The sequence below is a fragment of the Rutilus rutilus genome (genome assembly GCF_951802725.1).
Source record: "Rutilus rutilus genome assembly, chromosome: 5".
Classification (NCBI taxonomy): Eukaryota; Metazoa; Chordata; class Actinopteri; order Cypriniformes; family Leuciscidae; genus Rutilus; species Rutilus rutilus.
In genome coordinates this window covers 14679469-14700022 of record NC_140213.1, presented here as the reverse complement: position 1 = coordinate 14700022, position 20554 = coordinate 14679469, and the positions used below count along the sequence as shown (strand labels likewise).

Below are 20554 nucleotides of genomic sequence, written 5' to 3'. Positions count from 1 at the left end.
AAGTGCACTTAGAATCCACTTTTGCAAAAAAAATGGTTGGCACGCTCGGCACATGGTCTAAAAGGGTTGTCCCTATTTTCTTAATGAGTAATGGGTGTGTTTTGGGCGTAACGTGAAACAAACCAACCCGAGTGTCATCTCCCATTCCCTTTAACCCTCTGAGGTCGACAAACGCTCCCGCGCGTTTTGCTGGATTTTCTTCACATTGTAGCACTATAAACTTAAATTACTCCGTCATTTATGGTCATACAGAAAAAAGAAATATAAAAAAATTATCTGTGATATTTCTACTTTTGTATGTGTCCACTTACAATCAAATCAAAACATTGTGTTTTTGTAAAATAAAGAAAATAAACAGGGTGTGCTTTCTGCCTCCCCGTCGCGGTGAACTTTTTTTTCTTGAGCACATCTATAAACTGAAACCAAACTCAGCGAATACTTGTCACACATTTATGAGCCATATACCTTTATAAACATTTAAGTGTGTACTTTTAAATGATCGGATTCAAACTGAAAACAAATATTCTCTGTTTAAGTAATTTGTATAAAACCAACAAGATGTCCAGCTTCTCAAACGCTTCCTAATTATTTTTTAATTTGACCACGCCTACGAGCGCAAAAGATATTCACATGCAAATCTCCACATGGAACGCGAACGCGCTCATTACCTCAAAAACAAAGCACCAACAAACTTCACAAGTCTCTGCTTTTCGTCGAGTTTGAAAGACGCGCCGTGAGCTTACATTGGATTTAGGCTACCTCAGAAGAAGAACGCGATTTGAAGACAAGAAAGATGTAAGGTAAGAAATTCTAACATATTAGTTTGTTATTGTTGCATAAATTTCACATTGCAGTTGAACTGTTGCTAGATATATGGTGAATATTATAATATTTAGACCCGTGTTTACTGTTACTGTGTTTGTGGATATCTGCTCAAACGTAGATATGTATATGGTAACCATAATGTTTCATATTTTGGAGCGAGCTCTGGTTTTGAATGTATCATATTTGGAGCGCGATCGCGTTTGAAACGCACTGTGCATAGCCTACTGCTTACAAGGCACAAAAAACCTGGTGTTCATTATATTATATATTGTTGGAAACATTTGTGTGTGTGTGTGTGTGTGTGTGTGTGTGTGTGTGTGTGTGTGTGTGTGTATTCTGTGAATTTTAAAAAGCAATTTGAACCAGAAAAATCTAAAATTTATTCCCAATACATTTTAGAACTATATTCCCTATTTCTCTTGATATCAGTATGTTCACTTTTTTTTTTTTTTTCTTTCAGGGCCCAGATGCCACTGAGTCCTGCTGACTTCAACATTCACATGAGTCTCTGTACATGAACATGGTAAAGTGAAAATCAAACACCTTGGAAATGAAAGGTATGTACAATGTTTTTAGGAATGGCAGAAAGGTCTCTGTCTTTGGATCATTGTTTTCAATAAGTGCTTTTTTGTCATTTGTTGTGTATATTTGGATTATGTTGTGTTGTAAATAAATCCAATCAAAAAGCCATTCTTTTTTAAATCTCCTCATTCTTTGTGCAAGGTTGCTCAGAATGACAGGGCCTGTTAGCTCCTAATAGGGCATTAGGGAGTGTCTTTGTCTTTCTCATGTGTGAAAAGCTTGCATATTAATGAGATGATCCGCCCCTTCGCATATTGCTTTTTCACACAAAACACGTCTTAGAAATTTTAAATCAATATATTGTCTTCTCTGAATGAGCAGTCAGGGTGATTTTCACATAGTTTTGGAGCAAATATTCTAGGCTACGTGATACAATTTTCAAAAGTCTTGTGAAGAAATAATCAGTATGGGTTTCATGACCTTATTTCAGTGAGAATTTTTTTTTGTATTTTCACAAACCACGCATAAATGTCATTATCTCAAAACTACAAACTTTTACATACATGCTGCTGATATATTATTGTAGCAGAGTTTGTGCTGAATACAGTGTAATCAGACCATGAAAATGTCACAAGTAACAGAAATAAGCACAAATGTCAGAGCATGTCAAAACACCTCCAGGGCCCAGAAAACAGCTCAGACCCCAGAGGGTTAAAAGCCAGTTGTGCTTGCGCCATGGGGGATTCGCTATTTACATGGCGGAATTTGCAAGCGGAAAGAACGAGTCTCCAGAGAGCAAACGGATCTGCTCGTGCGCGAGGTTAAAGGGCACAAGCAGACCATCTACGGGACAAGCCGGATTACACCATATCTTTATGTACACAATATTAATATTTTACATTGTAATTCTTTTATTTTTAATGTTTGTGTGCTGCTGCGCATGTGTGTGTGTGTGTAATAAGCAGAGTGTACACGCGTTGTGCAACCACCAATAGGCGCACATTACTAACGTGCTCTTTAAATAATAAAAAATAATTTAAAAAACTGCGCCATTGACTTTAGACCAGGTTTCAGTTGGTCAATGGCGCAGTCTATTTCAGTTGCCTCAAAATAGCAACGCACCAACAATGCGCCTGAACACCAGCGTTTTCAGACCAGCACACCCATGGGCGCACAGATGGGGGCAAATGCATTTGCTATTTAAACAATGTGACGCAGGACGTGAAAAAGACAACTGCGTCGGGCTGAAACTAGCAAAAACCACTTGCATCGCGCTTAGCGCTGCATTGCGCCGGGTGTATGATAGGGAAATTGTTTGTCATTTTTATCCTGTTGTATGCCATATTTATTTACCTAGTCAGTGTTATTGTGTTTTGCTGTGGTATAGGCTACAAGAGCATACATTGTGTGACTCACATGATCTCATTCACAACACAAGAAATGTCCTTCTCTGTAAAAACTGTATAATATACAGTGTATATTGACCTGTACCTTCAGAAGAGGAGGAGTGCATATTCAATGTAAAAGTTGACACACCATGTTTAGGAAGATTCTTCCCCTCAGTGCTGCTGTCGTTCTCTCCCCTGTCAAATGGGTTGACAAGACCCTGACGAAAGCGAGCAAGTCTTTCATTATATTCCATGACACTGGTTACATCTGTAGAAGACAGACACATAATCAATGTCACATAATACACCTAAAGGGATAGCTCACACAAAAATGAAAATTCTATAGTCATTTCATGTCACATCTTACTCTCTTTTTAGATTCTAGTAAAGAACAAACTTTCTGCTCTTTGAGAAATACGTATATGTAGGCTTAGGCTTATGATAGCGAGGATGTGCGCTAAAATCAAGAGAGAAGGTGCACTAAAATAGATTTTTTTTAACTCTGATATCATGTGTATAAATAGTGCAATCTCTATATGGGATAGGTGATTGATGACACACACACACACACACACACACACACACACACACACACACACACACCCAAGGATCAGATGTATGAAAGAAGACCCGGAGTCAGAATCTATCTATCTATCTATCTATCTATCTATCTATCTATCTATCTATCTATCTATCTATCTATAAATTACAGAAACGTCTGTCTGTCTGTCAGTCAGTATGTCTGTTATTCGCATATCTCTCGAACCGTTAGTCCGATGGATTTCAAATTTGACAGGTGTCTTGCTACAGGCACGAGTAAGTGCAGTGCCAAGTTTGACGTTGTTTGGATTAGAAATGCAAAAGATGTTGTTAAATATATCGGTAAAAGAAGCACTTAGAAGGTTGTGGTTTAAAAATAAACATTCTGACATAAACACTCTATCAGCTAAATTGTTTGTTAACATGGACAAACGCATAATTTAATTATGTATGTGCTAATTTGCATAAATACCACAACAGATCTAAACATTGGGTATAGCCAGGTGAAAATGTCTTGTTGAATCTTGTTGACACATAACAGTAAAATACTTAATATTAAGGTCTGCATGGAACCCATTTAGGCTACCCATGAGCATTAATACATAGAGGCAGGAAGAAGTACTTTAAACCAGCCTTTATTGGTTTAATTGGCACCGCATACGCACTGCAAACGGAGTATGTGTGAAATGGGCGTAAGTCAGCTACGCTGTCTACTTCTGAATATTATATCTATCTATAAATTACAGGAACGTCTTTCTGTCTGTCTGTGTGTGTGTTTGTGTGTGTGTGTGTGTGTGTGTGTGTGTATGTTATTCGCATATCTCTCGAACCGTTAGTCCGATGGATTTCAAACTTGACAGTGTCTTGCTACGGGCACGAGTAAGTGCAGTGCCATGTTTGACGTTGTTTGGATTAGAAATGCAAAAGATATCGGTAAATATATCAGTAAAAGAAGCACACATTGGCTTTTGCCGCTCTAGCCGCTGGCCACTCCCCCTCTCGCACTGACACTGAGTAAGCACAGTGCAGGACCAGAGACAGAGAGGGTCGAAGAAAGCAGCGGAGCTTAAAGTCCCTGTAAAGTCAAAATTAAGTATGTGTTCTGAGTTTGTCACACCACAGAAACATGTGTTAGCCACCCAGCCAAATTTGAATGATAAAAAAAGCCGGCAAGTACATAAAATAAGCTATCAAAATCTTGAAAAAATGAGCAGTAGTCTCTGCTCTCAAACACTGGGGGCGTGTCCGCTGGCTGCACTGAAACCACGCCCACTCGCGGGAAAGCTGCCGTCGCCGACTCGCCACACTTAACTGTCACCGCTACAGCCGGAATGGATGCTCCTAGGTTTTACAAAGCCATGTTCGAGCCTGGACTAACGTTACCTACTATAATTCTAACATAAGCACACAAGGCAACTTACACTCATTGGTGGGCTCGCACTGCCGACGATGGCACCAGTTGTCGGCGCGACGGGAGGTTGAAGGCCGAGATGGGAGATAATCGGTTCGGCCCCATTCACCAGTAACAGCGGATTATCTGTGAATCCCAGTTGTCTCCGACGAAAGTTTATAAAACTATCCCGTGTAAAATTATCACTACAGAGGCGGGTTTTGGCGGTGATCCTCAGCTGTCCATCAAGGTGGCTCTTCACAAAATTAATCCACCTCTTCTTGATGTGATCGTTTTTCGTAAATTTAAATAAGGACACCGATCTGTTTTGTACGTGATCGCATCCAGGTAGTACTCATTTCCGTGACGAAGGCATAGCTAGCTAGCAAACTGTAGGCTGTAGTAACTAATAGTACTGACAGTAACTCGCGATCGGCAAACTGATGTGAATGAATGTGCTATATTGTTAGGGGAGGGGCAGCGTCAGGGGCTCCAGTGCGTCATCAAGTAGGGGCGTGTCCAGGAGCTCAGGGGCTTCAGTGCGTCATCGAGCCCCCGTTTTAGCCCCGCCCAAAAAATCCGGAACACAGCATTGGTGAAAAACTGTTTAATGGTCTAACTCGACAATTCAGTACTTCACAGTTCACAGTCTTTGTAATATGTTTTAGTAATACATTTCTAACATTTATAATGTGTTTAGAATTTTTTTTTAGAATTGCCTTTACAGGGACTTTAAGTAGCGTTTTCTCTGAGTTCACTGTGTAGCCTGCTCCCTGAATCGTTGTGCTTATTCATTTGTGGATGTTAAAAGAATCTGTAAGTCAGCTACACTGTTTATTTCTGAATATTATATTTTATTCTGGTGCGCTTAACATTATCGCTACTGTGTAATACTAGCCTATGCCAGTGGTTCTCAAAGTGTGGTACGTGTACCACTAGGCTCCGTCTAGTGGTACGCAGAGGAATCACTGAATTTCGCACGTAAGATCAAACCAGTGTGATCTTTTACTGTCTATTGCGTGATCAGTCTTGGCTTGTCCCTGGAGCGTACGATACGATTACACCGGTGTGAGTAGAACGGCCAGTGCATCACGTGATCAACTGCTAAATTCAAATGTGCTTTTGCAGTTGGCTGGCGCTGAGCCAGAGACGGACGCGCGCCACTCAGGCGCTGTCAAATATCACAATTATTCAGTGTTTTTAACCACATAATGTTTATTTTAGGTTTCAGACATTTAAATTCATATAAGTACTAAAAAAACAATACATTTAAAATACACACTGATGTCTATGGAAGCGGAAATAATAATAATTTCCATTATAATTAGACGACACATTTTATTCATATCAGATTGTGTACGTTACACATTGTGTAAGTAACTTTAAAGTTAACTCTATTCTTCTCCCAGTTCACCGGCCACTTACTTTCATGTATTTCGGGAGAAGTGGATGAATTCACGTGCTGTAAATCCAACAGATCCGATTCTCTGAACAGTGTCATAAACGGCGCACATAGCTCAACTAACGCGATCGTTATAAAGGTGTTTAAACAACATAACACTTGCACTTGCATATATTTGACAATCGGAATATCAAATATTTCATGCCATAGCTAACAAATTTGTGAATATTTTGAATAAAAAAATTAAATAAAAGCAGATCATTAGACATGAAGACAACTAGACAAGAATTCCAAGGCACTCGAATGTTAGTGAAAAAAGTTAAAAAGCCTTTATTTCATTCATGGCTTACTTAAAGAATTGGTGAGAAGTACACCTACGCGTTGCGGCTACATGCCTTCATCAGGGTGTCAGCAGATCATTAGTCATTCAGCACTATTGTGGCTGCGGTGTGTCACGTGACAAGCAATGACGCGTCACCATGGAAACAATAAAGTGATCAGTTCTAAATAAGAAAAACTTGAAAAACTCACAGGGGTCAGCCAGAATATTTTAAATGTACGTTTAAAAAGGTTAAATATCAATACACAGCCTGTGTTTTTTTTTTTTTAAATGAAGTACAATTAATATTTTAAGTACAGTAGGTTAAAGTTTTTATTTCACTTTTAGGTGCAATACATTTGAATTGAATCATTATTTACGTTTTTTATTTACCTGTATGTAAGCAGCACAGTGCAGTGTTAATGTTCAAACTGTGTTTTTACAATGTTTAAACACGGCTGACAATAATAAATATTCTTATTAGAAATTAAGATGCCTCATTTTTGAGCTGTGCATAACCGTAGCTGAATAGTTAGGCCTACTACGCTACTGTATTTTCATATTGGTCATTATGGTGGTACTTGGAGAGCCAAATATGTTCTGAGGTGGTACTTGGTGTAAAAAGTTTGAGAACCACTGGCCTATGCTATTCACCAACTAAACATATCCTATTCAATGCGTTCACAGTCTCTTTCATATGGAGGGATTATTGGGTCAGATTTAAAACTAAAAGTCTAAAACTAAAAGTCTAGTTTCAAATTTAGACTTTTAGTTTTCGTTTAAGACTTTTAGTTTTAGACTTTTAGTTTTAGGATTGGGAATTTGGGGATTTAGGATTGGGCATTTGAGGATTGAGGATTGAGGAGTGTATGCAAATAAGGAGGCGGGGCCCAAATACTGGAGGTTGGGTTTGAAATGGCTGGTGCGCAGAGGCACCTTATGGACAGCAGAGGGAGCTCCCAGTGCTAAGGAGCACACTGTAATGAAACCAAACAGAGCGAATGAGCAGGGCTGGAGCGAGTACTGTACTTTATAATGTGATAACTTCAACTTAATGACAGCGTTGTAACATTTATGTGGCCTCACACACAAAGTCACCAGTGAAAGGAATGCTATCGGTCTGACTACGAGAATAACTATTATTATTATTATTATTAATAGTGAGTGCGCGCGCATGCGCGCGCGGCCGGGGCTCTCTCTCTCTCTCTGCTCATTCTTATATATAACCTGTCAAGCGCGCCCTTGTTAAACTGACATGCAAATGATAAACTTTCACTCTATGATGGTTAAACTGTGCAATTAATCCGATAATGATAGGAACCACCTGTTTAAGCAGAAGTTGTAATAGACAGCACACAGGTATAGTAATAAAGAAGCTGCTTGTCTCTTGCCACGGCTTTCACAATATCACTGTGTACTGTGTACTGTTACAATAGATCTGCGCACGCGCGCACTCACTATCAACAACCGTTGTCATTGTCAACAAGCGTCAACAAGCTTCCCCGTACTTTTTGACAAGCGTCCTTGACACGGCGGCCAGAGCTTCTTTGCAGCTCAAGTCGGCGGCGTTGTGAACGTACAGTTACTGTTTCCTAACCTTGTTTTTTCTGATGTGTTGCGTTAAAATATATATTTTTTTTTTACTTGGCTTGGTTGAATTCCAATGTAGAATGCGGTCTGTTATTTCTTGATAACAGACCGCTGCGAAGTATAACACACCGTTGCCATGAAAAACAGAGCGTTGCTATGGACTTATGGAATTTGCTAGCGGAAGCAATACAATCGTTTTAAAATCAATAAACTCCTTTTTAAATCAATATTTTGTGTCAAATTATTTATTTTGTAGGTAGTAAATATATACTATATATTTATATATAGTATATATAAATACTATATTATATGCTTTGCGTCGGGGTCCCGTTCAGCCTGTCGGGGTTGTTATTCGCTATAACAACCGCCTCGCTATACATTATCCCTTACGTTAAGTACAGTACTCGCTCCAGCCCTGCTCACTCGCTCTGTTTGGTTTCATTACAGTGTGCTCCTTAGCACTGGGAGCTCCCTCTGCTGTCCATAAGGTGCCTCTGCGCACCAGCCATTTCAAACCCAGCCTCCAGTATTTGGGCCCCGCCTCCTTATTTGCATACACTCCTCAATCCTCAAATGCCCAATCCTAAATCCCCAAATTCCCAATCCTAAATCCCCAAATCCCCAATCCTAAATGGCTAAATGATTAAATGCCCAATCCTAAATACCAAATTCCCAATCCTAAATCCCTAAATGCCCAATCCTAAATCCTAAATGGCTAAATGACCAAATGCCCAATCCTAAATACAAAATGCCCAATCCTAAATACCAAATTCATTTTCGACTTAGACTTTTAGTTTTCGACTTAGACTTTTAGTTTCAAATTTAGACTTTTAGTTTTCGTTTAAGACTTTTAGTTTTCAATCTGACCCAATAATCCCTCCATACTTTCACGGCCATCATTTGTAGTAGCCTATTCACAAACTGTTTGCTCAAGCGTAGCGTTTTCTCAGAGTTCACTGTGTAGCCTGCTCCCTCAATCGTGTAGTTCAATTTTCCATATTTATTGTATGTCATTATGTCAGTAGCAGTATTTGCTTTCTACCATGCACAAATAAAAATGTCACTGAACTTTTGCTGTGTAATTGTAGTGAGCACTCAAACACACCAAACCAACAATTACTAAAAACACACACAAAAACTGATTTTGCACTAATTTGCACTAGTTATAATAAATTGAAGAAAAGTTTTACTGAAGATAGTTTGCAGTTTCATCAGCAGAAGTCAGCTTCAAGACTCACACAAGAGTTCATAGATTAGTTACAAAGATCACAGCAGTTATACCCTACACCAAGGTCTAAGCTAGAATGCAGTTTCTGATTGGCTAAGAAATAGATAAACATAGTAATTTTCCACACATACAGATAGACGGAAGCATATCTCTATCGATAAGGCAGCTGACACTCGGACCCTGAAGTTAGGCACGTCGTGACCTTCCTGGTCGCAGATTCGGGTTGCTGGGTGCCAGCATGTCCCGAACAACAACCAATCTCCAATAATGCCAGTGGTTCCTTAACCTGTAACCAAGAAGACTAACACACACACCGACACACAGCTTTTCCAAGGTTGGATTTGACCAGGCTCTAACTACAAACAAGAGAATCCTCTCAAAACATCAAGATAATGCGTTCTTTCTCTAAAGGAGAGCTACACTGGAAAGTAAGGCTTTAACAAAGAAATGGTCCCTTAAACTATTGGCTTCAATTACCCCTATATGTTTGAACGCATTGAAGACCTCTCTCAAACACAAAACAAGTCCCTATTTTATTTCTGGAAGCCGGGCTAAATAAGCAAGCACTGTTACTGCATTCAGATATCAAATACAGACATTAAAGAATACATGAAAAGAACATTTCAGTAATCACACTGGTAACTTCTATAACAAAGTAAAATCTCACAAGCTTAGAGAAGTCATTCAACTTGTGATATTTAGAAGGCAAAATATTGATTAATACCTTGATTATAATCACTCATTACATATACATTGAAGCAGCAGTGGATTCCAATCCACCCCCTTCAACATCAATGTAAAAGAAACACACTAAAAAAAACAGCAACTATTTAAATCAAAAACTATTTAAATACCAACAACTCTTTGCTCTACTTGGTGATATATAGTTATATCAACCTGAAGGCTTAACAAGCAATAACATCCAGGTAAACAAAAACACCTGAAACTATGGGTGGACGATTAGTTATTTGTATTATTTTTATTGAACTTTGTTATTAAAATGAGAACAAAGAGGCAAATTACAAACAATAGGGCAAATACAACAAACAAACAAATAAAACAAAGATACAAATACAATTAAAGCTGCAAGCAGCATTTATCGGGGTTCAAGCAGTTAAGGCCTTTAAGCACACAAGCATCAAAAGACATTACGTTTTATTTAGCAAGCATTTAACAACTGCCATCATAGATGAAAAAGTCAATTTACAGCCAATACAGGCAGTTTACCATAGGAAATATATGGTTTTAAAGCGTTTTTACAGTTATAGCACCTTTTTGCCTGAGTCTTCTTACAGTCTTGCCTGATCTCCACCACTTTTATTAGTAGTACTCAAAGTGTGCCCATATATATGTGTCAAATTTGTTGTAAATATGTAATTTTGATAAGGAGTTTAGACAATTATATTCAGTGGCGTAACGAGCCAACACCGGGCCCTTAAGTAGGATTATCAAGCCCCCTTGATGACGCAATTGATGACATTGATGACGCAATGTCCGCGTGTAGGCTACCATGAATAGGGCAGGATATGATCATACACAGCATATAAGAGATGAGATGAATAACAAAATCAGGAGGAGCCTACGATCACCAAAAACAAAACAAAAACAAACAAAAAAAAACACTGGTGACAGTGCACCATAACACATTGTTAGGCCTAGGTCCAAATACATAAAAAAGATGCTCTCTTACATTATAGCAGGATTTTCCGGGCTTTCCTATGTGCTACTGCAAAATTGTTGATTGGATTAGGATTTTGCGCATGGGCATTCGCAATTGACCCTTCGCAGGGAGTTTGATTGACAGGCGATCTGACAAATCATAATCCGCCATTTTGTCCCACAAAGCAGTCAGGAGAGTTAGTAGATTAACATTGGAGGATTTAAATTTGAAAAACAAAGTGTGCTGACGTCTTAGCACTTTAAAACAACATTCCTTTTATGTTCATTCATGTTTATTTTAATGCTATAAATTAACTAGAAGGAAGAGATGATCGGTTCACGAGCATCTTTAACTGAGCCTCGAGTCTACAGCGATCTGTCAGACACATTAAAGAGTCACAAAACGGTATTTATTGTTTTTATGTTTAAATGTCTCTAAAAAATTACTACATTTGAAAGGTGAGACTTTTGGCACTTTTCCATTACCAGTACCGTCTCGACTCGACTCGACTCGACTCGCTTTTCGCTCCGTTTTCCATTGCAGATAGTACCTCCACAATAGTACCTGGTCGTCATAGCGACGCCGCAGGAAACTGCCGTGACAATCTTCTACGCGAGATACATCCGCTGCCACACACACAGGACAATGGAGGAAATCAAGTGTATGTTGTTTTTGGATGTTTTTGTTTTTGCTGTTTTTTATTCAGGATACTCCGTCTGGCGCGTGCAATGATGACGCAGTGAATAGTGACGATTCTCTCTGACCAATCCGCAGTCTGCCGTGTTTTCACGTTACATTTTAGTATCGCCTCAGCTCACTTAGAACCTCGCCGGAGGTGGTACGAAAAAAAGTACCTGGAAGCAGGTACAGGTACAACTTTTACACAGTGGAAAACCAAACAAAGCCGAGTCGAGTCGAGTCGAGCCGAGCCGAGCCGAGCTGGTACTGTGTAGTGGAAAAGCGCCATTTGTTTCATATCAAAAGTACTTGTCTGTCAGCGCGCAGTCTCCTCTCTGATCCGCAATGTATTTTTCACTGCGTGAGAACTTGGTGTGGTGTGAGAGTGGTGTCGCTTGTCAGACATAGCAACAGTAACTAAAGTGGGCGGGTCTTTGCGAATGGTCATTGACAGTATGGACGGGGATTCGCCAGTCCCAATTCAAAACAAATTTCATCACAATCCATCATTGTTCGTTTCAAACATGTGAGAGCATCAAAATGATCCATGGGTGAAATTGATTGGATTTAATAAAAAAATTTGTCAGTTCCTATCATAATTTTAACATTTTGGCATTATTGTTTAGCTATTTACCTATGTTTTCAAATTTCCTTAGTTTTTTTGTTGTTGTCTCGATCGGACTAATGGCTTTGAAGATAAACAATTTTTTAAAGCTCTAAATGACACTTACAAAAAACGTAAGGCGAAACCTGGCATGTTTGGTATTGTTGGACTCGGCAAGGATTCAGGAGTCTTAGGAGGTCACTCCTGTGAAAAAACACTGGCTTGAAACTTCTAAGGCTCCTTCAAGGCATTGTGCCAATGACGTATACTGAGTTTTTTGAGATACACCAATGTTCTCATAGACTATCATGGCACCCTGGACAAAGACACTGTGTGCCAATTTTCAGTAGACTAACAGTTGGGTGCGCTTATAGCTATTTTCATGATTTTTTTCACTTTTATAGCGCCACCAAGTGGCCAATTGTCACGATTTTTTTCATGTCAACTCAGATTGATCTTATGAACATGTGTCCTAAGTTTAGCGAAAATATCTCTTTCTGTTCACAAGTTATAACCGTTTTATAGTGCCACCAAGTGGCCAATTGTTGCGATTTTTTTCAAGTGATCTCAGATTGAGCTCAGGAAGATGTATCCCAAGTTTAGCAAAAAAATCTCTTTCCGTTCACAATTTATAACCGTTTTAGTAAAAGTGGCCCTGGTGCCATCAAATATTTTGGTTCCCCTTATCGACCGTTAATTGAAATTTTTTATTTTTTGGATGATTATTGATTGTCAGACTCCAGAGAATATTCTTGCAGTGGTTTGGTTCCGATCGGGCCAAAAACCTAGGAGAAGTTCGCAAAAATAGGTTTTTCAAAAAAATGCAATTTACTCGAAATTGGCACCGGAAGGGCGAGCAAATCGGAGATAGCCATTTTGTCCGACTTGAGCCAAGGATTCCAGCGGTATAAGACACTTGATCCTGGGACAAACGGTCTAAGAGTTATGGGCAATTTTGAACTTTTGGTTGCTGCAGCGCCACCTATGGGCCAATCGGGGTCATAGTCTGATAGGTTGTCCCCAAATTGAGGCCTACCATCTGGCAAAGTTTCAAGTCTCCAGCACTTACGGTTTGGGCTGCACGATGCGTTTTACGGCAGAAGAAAAATAATAAAAATCCTTACAATTACAATAGGGTTTCAGCACTTCGTGCTTGAACCCCTAATAAAGAGTGTTTTAAGCTTTTCAGGTAGACCTACATTAGATCTATTTAACAGCAACATTCATGTAAGAAACTATACAGAAACTGAATAATCAAATGTAAAAATAAAACACTGCATAGTCTTCACATTAAATAAATATACATTGACTCATGTTAAAGCTACAAAAGTTATTCAGTCACGAGCAGTGAGTGATTTTCTCTTTTTGTTTGAAAGACAGCAGCAGGTATACAGTATTAGGCTGCTGTCACTTTAAGACCTAATGCACGGATCCTATTGACACACATCCAAATTCTTTCCTAACTGTTTACGTTCACTTAAGACATAACCGACTGTGTTACACTACCGCCAAGACAGGCAAATTGACATAACTGTCTGTGTGTGTATTTGACCGTTGAAGTGCAATAAGCTGTGAAAGAGAACTGAATTCAGGATCGCACGCTGTCCGAAAGGCGGCTTTCTGTGTGCTTCAGATGTGTGTCAGACAGCACGAGTACCGCAATGTGTTGTCTTCCGCAGCTTATTGTGCTTAAAGGGGTGGTTGATTATGATTTAACTTTTCTAACTTTAGTTAGTGTGTAATAGTGATGGGGACGAGACCGCCTATGCCGAGTCCGAGTCAAGACCGAGTCATTGAAGGGTCGAGTCCGAGTCGAGACCGAGTCCGTTGGTTTTCAAATTCAGTCGAGTCCGAGTCAAGACCGAGTCTTTGAGGAAGCCAGTCCGAGTCGAGACCGAGTCTTTAGGAGTCGAGACCAAGACCATAAAAACATGTCAGTTTTCATATTCATGATTTAATATCACCCCAGTTAATAATCAACAGTTAGGCCTACAGACTAAGCTAGATTGGGAATTGTTTAGAGGAGCAGTCTTAACGTCTTAATATGGACTATGCTTTTACTATCATTAAAAAAATCCCTACCACATGCATCATCTTCTGCCTATTTTTCTAAACTGCTTCAACAGTGCTGCTCTGTCATCAACATGTTAAGCCCACCCTTTTTTAATCATAGTTAGGACATGCAGAGCAAATAAAAAATTTTCTAGTGGTATGTATTCTAGTGGACTAGTGATGGGGACGAGACCGCCTATGCCGAGTCCGAGTCAAGACCAAGTCTTTGAAGGGTTGAGTCCGAGTCAGGGTCGAGTCTTTGAAGGAACAAGTCCGAGTCGAGTCCGAGAAAGCAGAAATCGGTCTCGAGACCGGACTCGAGTACTACATCACTAGTGTGTAATGTTGCTGTTTGGGCATAAATAACATCTGCAAAGTTACAATGCTCAAAGTTCAAAGCAAAGGGAGATATTTTCTTTTAAAGAAATTGCTTTTTAAGGACTACAACAAATGACTGGTAGGACTACACGACATTCCTCCCGGGTTAGTGACATCACGAACCCTACAATTTACATAAACCCCGTCCACGGAACATACATAAATTCATCAACTAACCAATCAGAAATGTTGTCTACATGTTGTCACTTCTTCTTGACTCCGGGTATGAACATAAAAGGCTAAAAGTGTTTGAAATGTTCAGTGCATGTCTGTGTGAGTGCAAGCTGTCGTAGCTCCGTCCTCTGTGCCTGGAGCAGTAGCTCATTTGCATTTAACCCTTTAACAGACACAAAAACGGTGCATTTTTGCTCACCATCAAAAAGTGACAATTTTAACATGCTATATAAAAATATCTGTGGGGTGTTTTGAGCTAAAACTTAACATACACACTCTGGGGACATCAAAGACTTATTTTACATCTTGTGAAAAGGGCATTATACCACCCCTTTAATAACTATTTTTAACACCAGTAATGCCGAGTTCACACTGCACGATTTTCAAAGTAGTCGGGTCATTGTTCTTTTCACACTGCACGACTATCTGGGGTAACATTCAGTTGCTGCTGTGTTCACACTGCACGATGGATTGGCGACAGGGGGTTTCACACTGCATGACTTTACAAAAGAAAGAATCGCTGACAACTTCTGTCTGGTCCGCAAACTACGTTTTACAACCAAACACACGCGAGAAGTGATAAGGAAATAACACAAGATTACGCGTGCGTAAGACCGGAGTTCTCGCGTGAGACTGGAATTGTTATTAAAAATGATAGCCTGCAAGAAGATTGCAATCCAAATTGTCTGTGCGCTGATTTGCAGCGAAAAGGAGAAAAAGAAAAACAGATTATGCAGGAGGAAATGGTTGGGTAGATGAGGGGAGCAAGGATTGTGTGTTCTGCAAAGAGAGTTGGGGGTAAATAAATTATTTTGCAATGTGCTGCTGTTGCTGCTGGTCAAGCAAATGTTTGTGCTTTGTTTCTGTTTGATATAATTGTAAATATATATCTATTAAAATACTGATATTTTGGTCTATAACTCCTCCCCGAACTCCCCGCTGCCCTGTATCTTGCTATTTCATTGGCTGTAGGTCATCGCCGATGTAATTGTCAGTCAGAACACATTTCACACAGCAGGATTTTGAATCACCGACAGGTCCAGATATTTAGCATGCCAAATATCTCACGGGCGTCGGCGACTCTCTCAGATCGCGTCTTTGATCATTCACACTGCGTGTTTGTCACTCGCGTGAACAATCATTTGCCTGTGATTTCGGGCATTTGTCAGCGATCTCACAAAACCTGTCGGCGAGCGAAAATCGCCCTAAAATTGTGCAGTGTGAACTCTGCATTAGTAACAGCCACGTGCCTAGTCTATTCTCTGACATATGCGTCAACCTAAAACTTTTACTTTTCTGAACTTTTTGAAGTAGCCTATTAAATCATTCATATATATCGCTATATTTACATTTGCAATTTTCGATAATTTCTAAATATCTATCTATCTATATATGAGAGAGAGAGAGAGAGAGAGAGAGAGAGAGAAACGGTACAACGGGGCTAAGGCGCACCGGGGTAAAATGTGCATTTGACTTTATTCTCTTTTAAACCACTAGATGGCACAAAAATCCCGCTCAGCACTTTTCTTAACAACCACTTTTGATGATGCATATGGAAATTTGGCTGATCCTTGATGCGATCGCGGACAGCAACGCAAAGTTGATTCTGCGCTAATTTGTTCTAATATTTATTGTTTTTTTTAAATGTTGTAGATTTATGTAGCAAATGAGAACCGATCAAATTATTGACTATATTTTGAGACAAAGGTCTTGTTAATGTTTTTCAGTTTTGTTCAAGGTAATTAAAGCAACAGTTTTTCAATAAAGGAAGAATATGTAAAAGTAGACCATTTGCGGTAAAAGGCACCCCTGCTGTTGGGGCGAAAGGCACAATAATTAACATGATAATAAATAGCTGGCTGACTTTTCCATTTGTTGACATGACATGGCATTCAGATTGTAATTATCATATATCAAGTTGGGTGTCCTTTAGTGATAATCACCATATTTATAATGAAATACATCATATTTAAAAATATGATATTGTCATATAATAAAATATATTTATTTGTTACTATTGTAAAGCTATATTAAATTATTATGGGATCTCTTAATGCTTTTAGAACCTTTGTTTTTTTTAAATAATTTTATTTCTGTATTTTTAAAATGAACATTTTAATAACAGTATTTTCATTGAATAAAAATTTATTATTTTATTTATCAAAATAAACCGAAAATAGTACAAACTTTGCTAAAAGTGATTGTTTTGAACAGGTATTAACTTAGACATTTAAAACATTCATTTATTTGTATCAATACTTTGTGCCTTTTGTCACATGCTGGTGAGCCTTTTACCTCATGTGTGGGGTAACCCACCTTGCCACCTCATTCATTTATACGATTTTTAAACAAACAAACCACTTTTATGATTTATTTTTACACAAAATCTGTTGCTCCATCAATGTTTAATAAAAAAAAAAGTCTGCATTCATACACTATGGGAGGAGTGAAAAGCACATTTTTCTTAAGGTGCCTCATTGTCCCCTATAATTTGTCTTGTTAAACTTAAAATGTATGGAAAACCCGTCTTTGTAGGGAAATTAAATTACTGGTACTTTGGGTGTCTTGTTCATCATATGTGTCAGGACCATAACCAGTACATGGTGAGATGCAAGTAGCTAATATTTAATTTTTGACAGCTGTAATGATAGAAATGTAAAAAAGACAAGAAACGTTATGCATTTTCAACCTATTGAAAATTCAATATTTCCTATTCCCCCTGTGGTGAAAATCAAGCTTTTAATGTTGTTTATATGTCTATGTGGTGTTTTTAATATGCTTTAAGACAAACCATGTACAAATTCATACGTCAACACCATTGCTGAATATTTTCTCCTTAAAACTGGAGTGAACTAAACCAAAGACAGTCTCAAAAATGCAGTTTGAAATCACTGGTGTTTCTGACGTCACAAACTACATTGTAACCAATCACGACACAATGTGTGATTGTCAACAAGTGGATCTCTGAGCTGGTGCGGGTGAGTGGAGACAGGGCTAATTTGCATATTCATACAACCGCGTAAATGAGGCACATTGTGAGTGAGTATGAGTGTAACATGAATCTTAAAATTCAAGCTATTTTAAGCATGACCAAAAAAAAAAAATAATTAATGTCATTTTGGTGATCAAAGATTACTTTTAAGGGATAAAATCTAAATAAACTTTAAGACATATGTGTTTTATACATGTATAGAGTGTATTAGAAAGAGTGAATGTGTGTATATTTTAAAATAAAATATTCTTTAAAAGTTAGTCAAATAGTTTAAATTTATGTTTGGGTGGAGTATCCATAGAAATTGCATGTGATATGAACTTTACGAATAGATCAGATATAAACTTATTACGAATTACAAATATCTCTAAAACTGAACAGGCAATCACACTACCCTTGCTTCAAACCTGTAGCAAAATTACACCAACGTATCAATTTTCAGGACTTTCGGTTAGCATGCATATCCCATAACATGTGAGCACAGTAAAAACGGAACAATACTGTATTTGAACTAACAACCAGGCTGAAACAGCTAAAAATCAACAAATTCATTCTTCCGAATATTCTTGAGACTGGTCCAAACAAAACAATTTATGAATATTATGCCTATATTGAAAACAAGTTAATGCCTCACTTTGTTTGCTTTATGTTTAGCAATTTTTTTTAACTTTTCATTTTAAAACATGTATTTGAAAATACTGACTAAGATTTGTACATTCACATGTATCCAAGGTACAAGGAAAATATGTAAGACATATAAGATTATTAAATAAGGAAAGTATTTCACTCCCATACAATGATGGCTTTTAGCTCTGTGGTGTTCATAAATGTTCATGTTTTATGCAATGACAGCAGGATGAAATCTGAATGACAGCTGGCGACATTCTCTAAATCAACAAAATAAATAATATATTTATACTGAAACTGTAATATCATGCAGTCAATTAATATCAGCATGAGCTGCATCATCATCATTATTTACCAGACACAACTGAAAATAACACTGACAGTGTTCAGCTTGACATCAGTACAAAATAGTCAAATTGATGAAGAATAAATGTTTGTGTAATACACAGTTTATATGACGACAGCCAAAAACAAGAAATTTAGCCAGCGTGCTACTGCTAACCGCTTAGCATCACATCTTAATAAAATGTGTGATATTGTTTATCTTACGCTTTACACAGCTTCAGCAGCGCATCTTCATCATCTTCATCATCATCACAAATAACAGGCTGATAAATAATCAATGGTAGCTGTCATTTTATCCTTCGATATGTTCTCTATAGCTTTTGTGTTGTTGTGACGCTTGCTTGTTCAATGCGAATGTGATTGTAGCGACCTCTACATGATGGGAGAAACGAAGCTTTTCAAAGCTTTGAATTGCCGCAAAATGATTCACTTTCGAAGTGTTCGAACACCACACGCTGGTGACGCCTGCTGGTCAAAACAGTGCAACCAAAAAAAATCATGCCAAACATGCAAGAAAACAGCTTTTGGCTACAACACCCAGGAACCTGCAGAGAGTTCCTCAGGGGCAGGGCTCAAACGTAAAAAAAAAAGGGGCATATATACAGACAATATAAAGGTACCAAGTTTGGACACATTACTGCTATTATTTTTGAAAAAATTATCTCATCTTATGCTCATCAAGCCTGCATTTATGTGATCAAAATACAGAAAAAAAAAACTGTTGTGAACAGTCAATACAATTTAAAATAATGCTTTTCTATTTTAATATACTTGTAACCTTTGATACTTTTTTGAGGATTCTTTGATGAATAAAAGGTTAAAAAAGAACAGCATTTATTTAAAATATAAATTGTTTGTACCAATATACCGTTCAAAAGTTTGGGGTCAGTAATTTTCTTTTCTTTTCTTCTTGAAAGAAATTAATACTTTTTATTCAGCAAGATGAAAAGTGATAGTAAAGACTTATAAAATAATTTCTATTTTAATGAAATGCTGTTCTTTTTAATTTGTATTTATCAATGAATCCTGAAAAAAGTATCACAGGTTCCAAAAAAAAAATATGAAGCAGCATTGATAATAAATCAGTATTGATAATCAGATAATAAAGCACTGATAATAAATCAGTATATTTGAATGATTTCTGAAGAATTGTGTGATACTGAAAACTGGAGTAATGATGCTGAAATTTCAGCTTTGCATCACAGAATTAAATTATATTTTAAAGTATATTAAAATAGAAAATCACCGTTGGCACCGATAGCCTCAAGGGCAGCGCACACCAACATCGAATCCTGGTTCTTGGACCTTTCCTGATCCTGTCCCCCACCTCACTTCCTGTCCACTCTATGCGGTCCTATCACAATAATGGCAAAAATCACCATGGCAAAAAATAAAAAATAAAAATAGAAAACCATTATTTTAAGAGACTTCTTTAAAAAACATAAAAATTTTTGACCGCTACTATACATACTATTTTATATCTATATCTATATCTATAGCTGCATAATCATCAAAAATGATTATATAATAAAGTAATTGAATCGTCACACTACCTTTGATTATTGAAAAAAAAAAAAGTTTATTTTTTCCTGCCGTCGAGCCATAGGTACTACTCAATGGAAGAACTATATTTGGCTCGAGAGCAAAGGGTTCCCGAGTGGACTGCAATACCTACGTTTACACTAGTACGTTTTCATTTTAAAACACATAACTTTTGCTATGGTTACGCCTACTGTCCACACTACTCCGGAGTTTTCGACCCTCGAAAACGGAGACTTTTGAAAACGCTGCAGATCCCGTCAGTCAAGACCGAAGCAAGACACATGCAACCAGTGCAACC

General features: G+C 38.0%; 1 protein-coding gene across 7 annotated transcripts in view; it reads right to left on the bottom strand.

Annotated features, from left to right (window-relative positions):
• The window catches only part of def8 (differentially expressed in FDCP 8 homolog), a 115448-nt gene extending 96361 nt beyond the window's left edge, over positions 1–19087 (bottom strand). For 2 of the 7 annotated variants that reach the window (XR_014627475.1, XM_084409649.1), the window contains exons 1-2: positions 18919–19072; positions 2839–3003 (exon numbers count right to left, since the gene is read on the bottom strand). Coding sequence is in view for 3 of the 7 variants with exons in the window: in XM_084409649.1 (XP_084265775.1) it covers positions 2839–2989 (151 nt within the window). In the remaining 4 variants the exon portion in view is untranslated. Of the gene's footprint in view, positions 1–2838; positions 3004–18918 lie in introns of all 7 variants that reach the window. The other 5 variants (XR_014627476.1, XM_084409653.1, XR_014627474.1 and 2 more) reach the window with 4 other exon arrangements.
• Positions 19088–20554: the final 1467 nt, after the last annotated feature.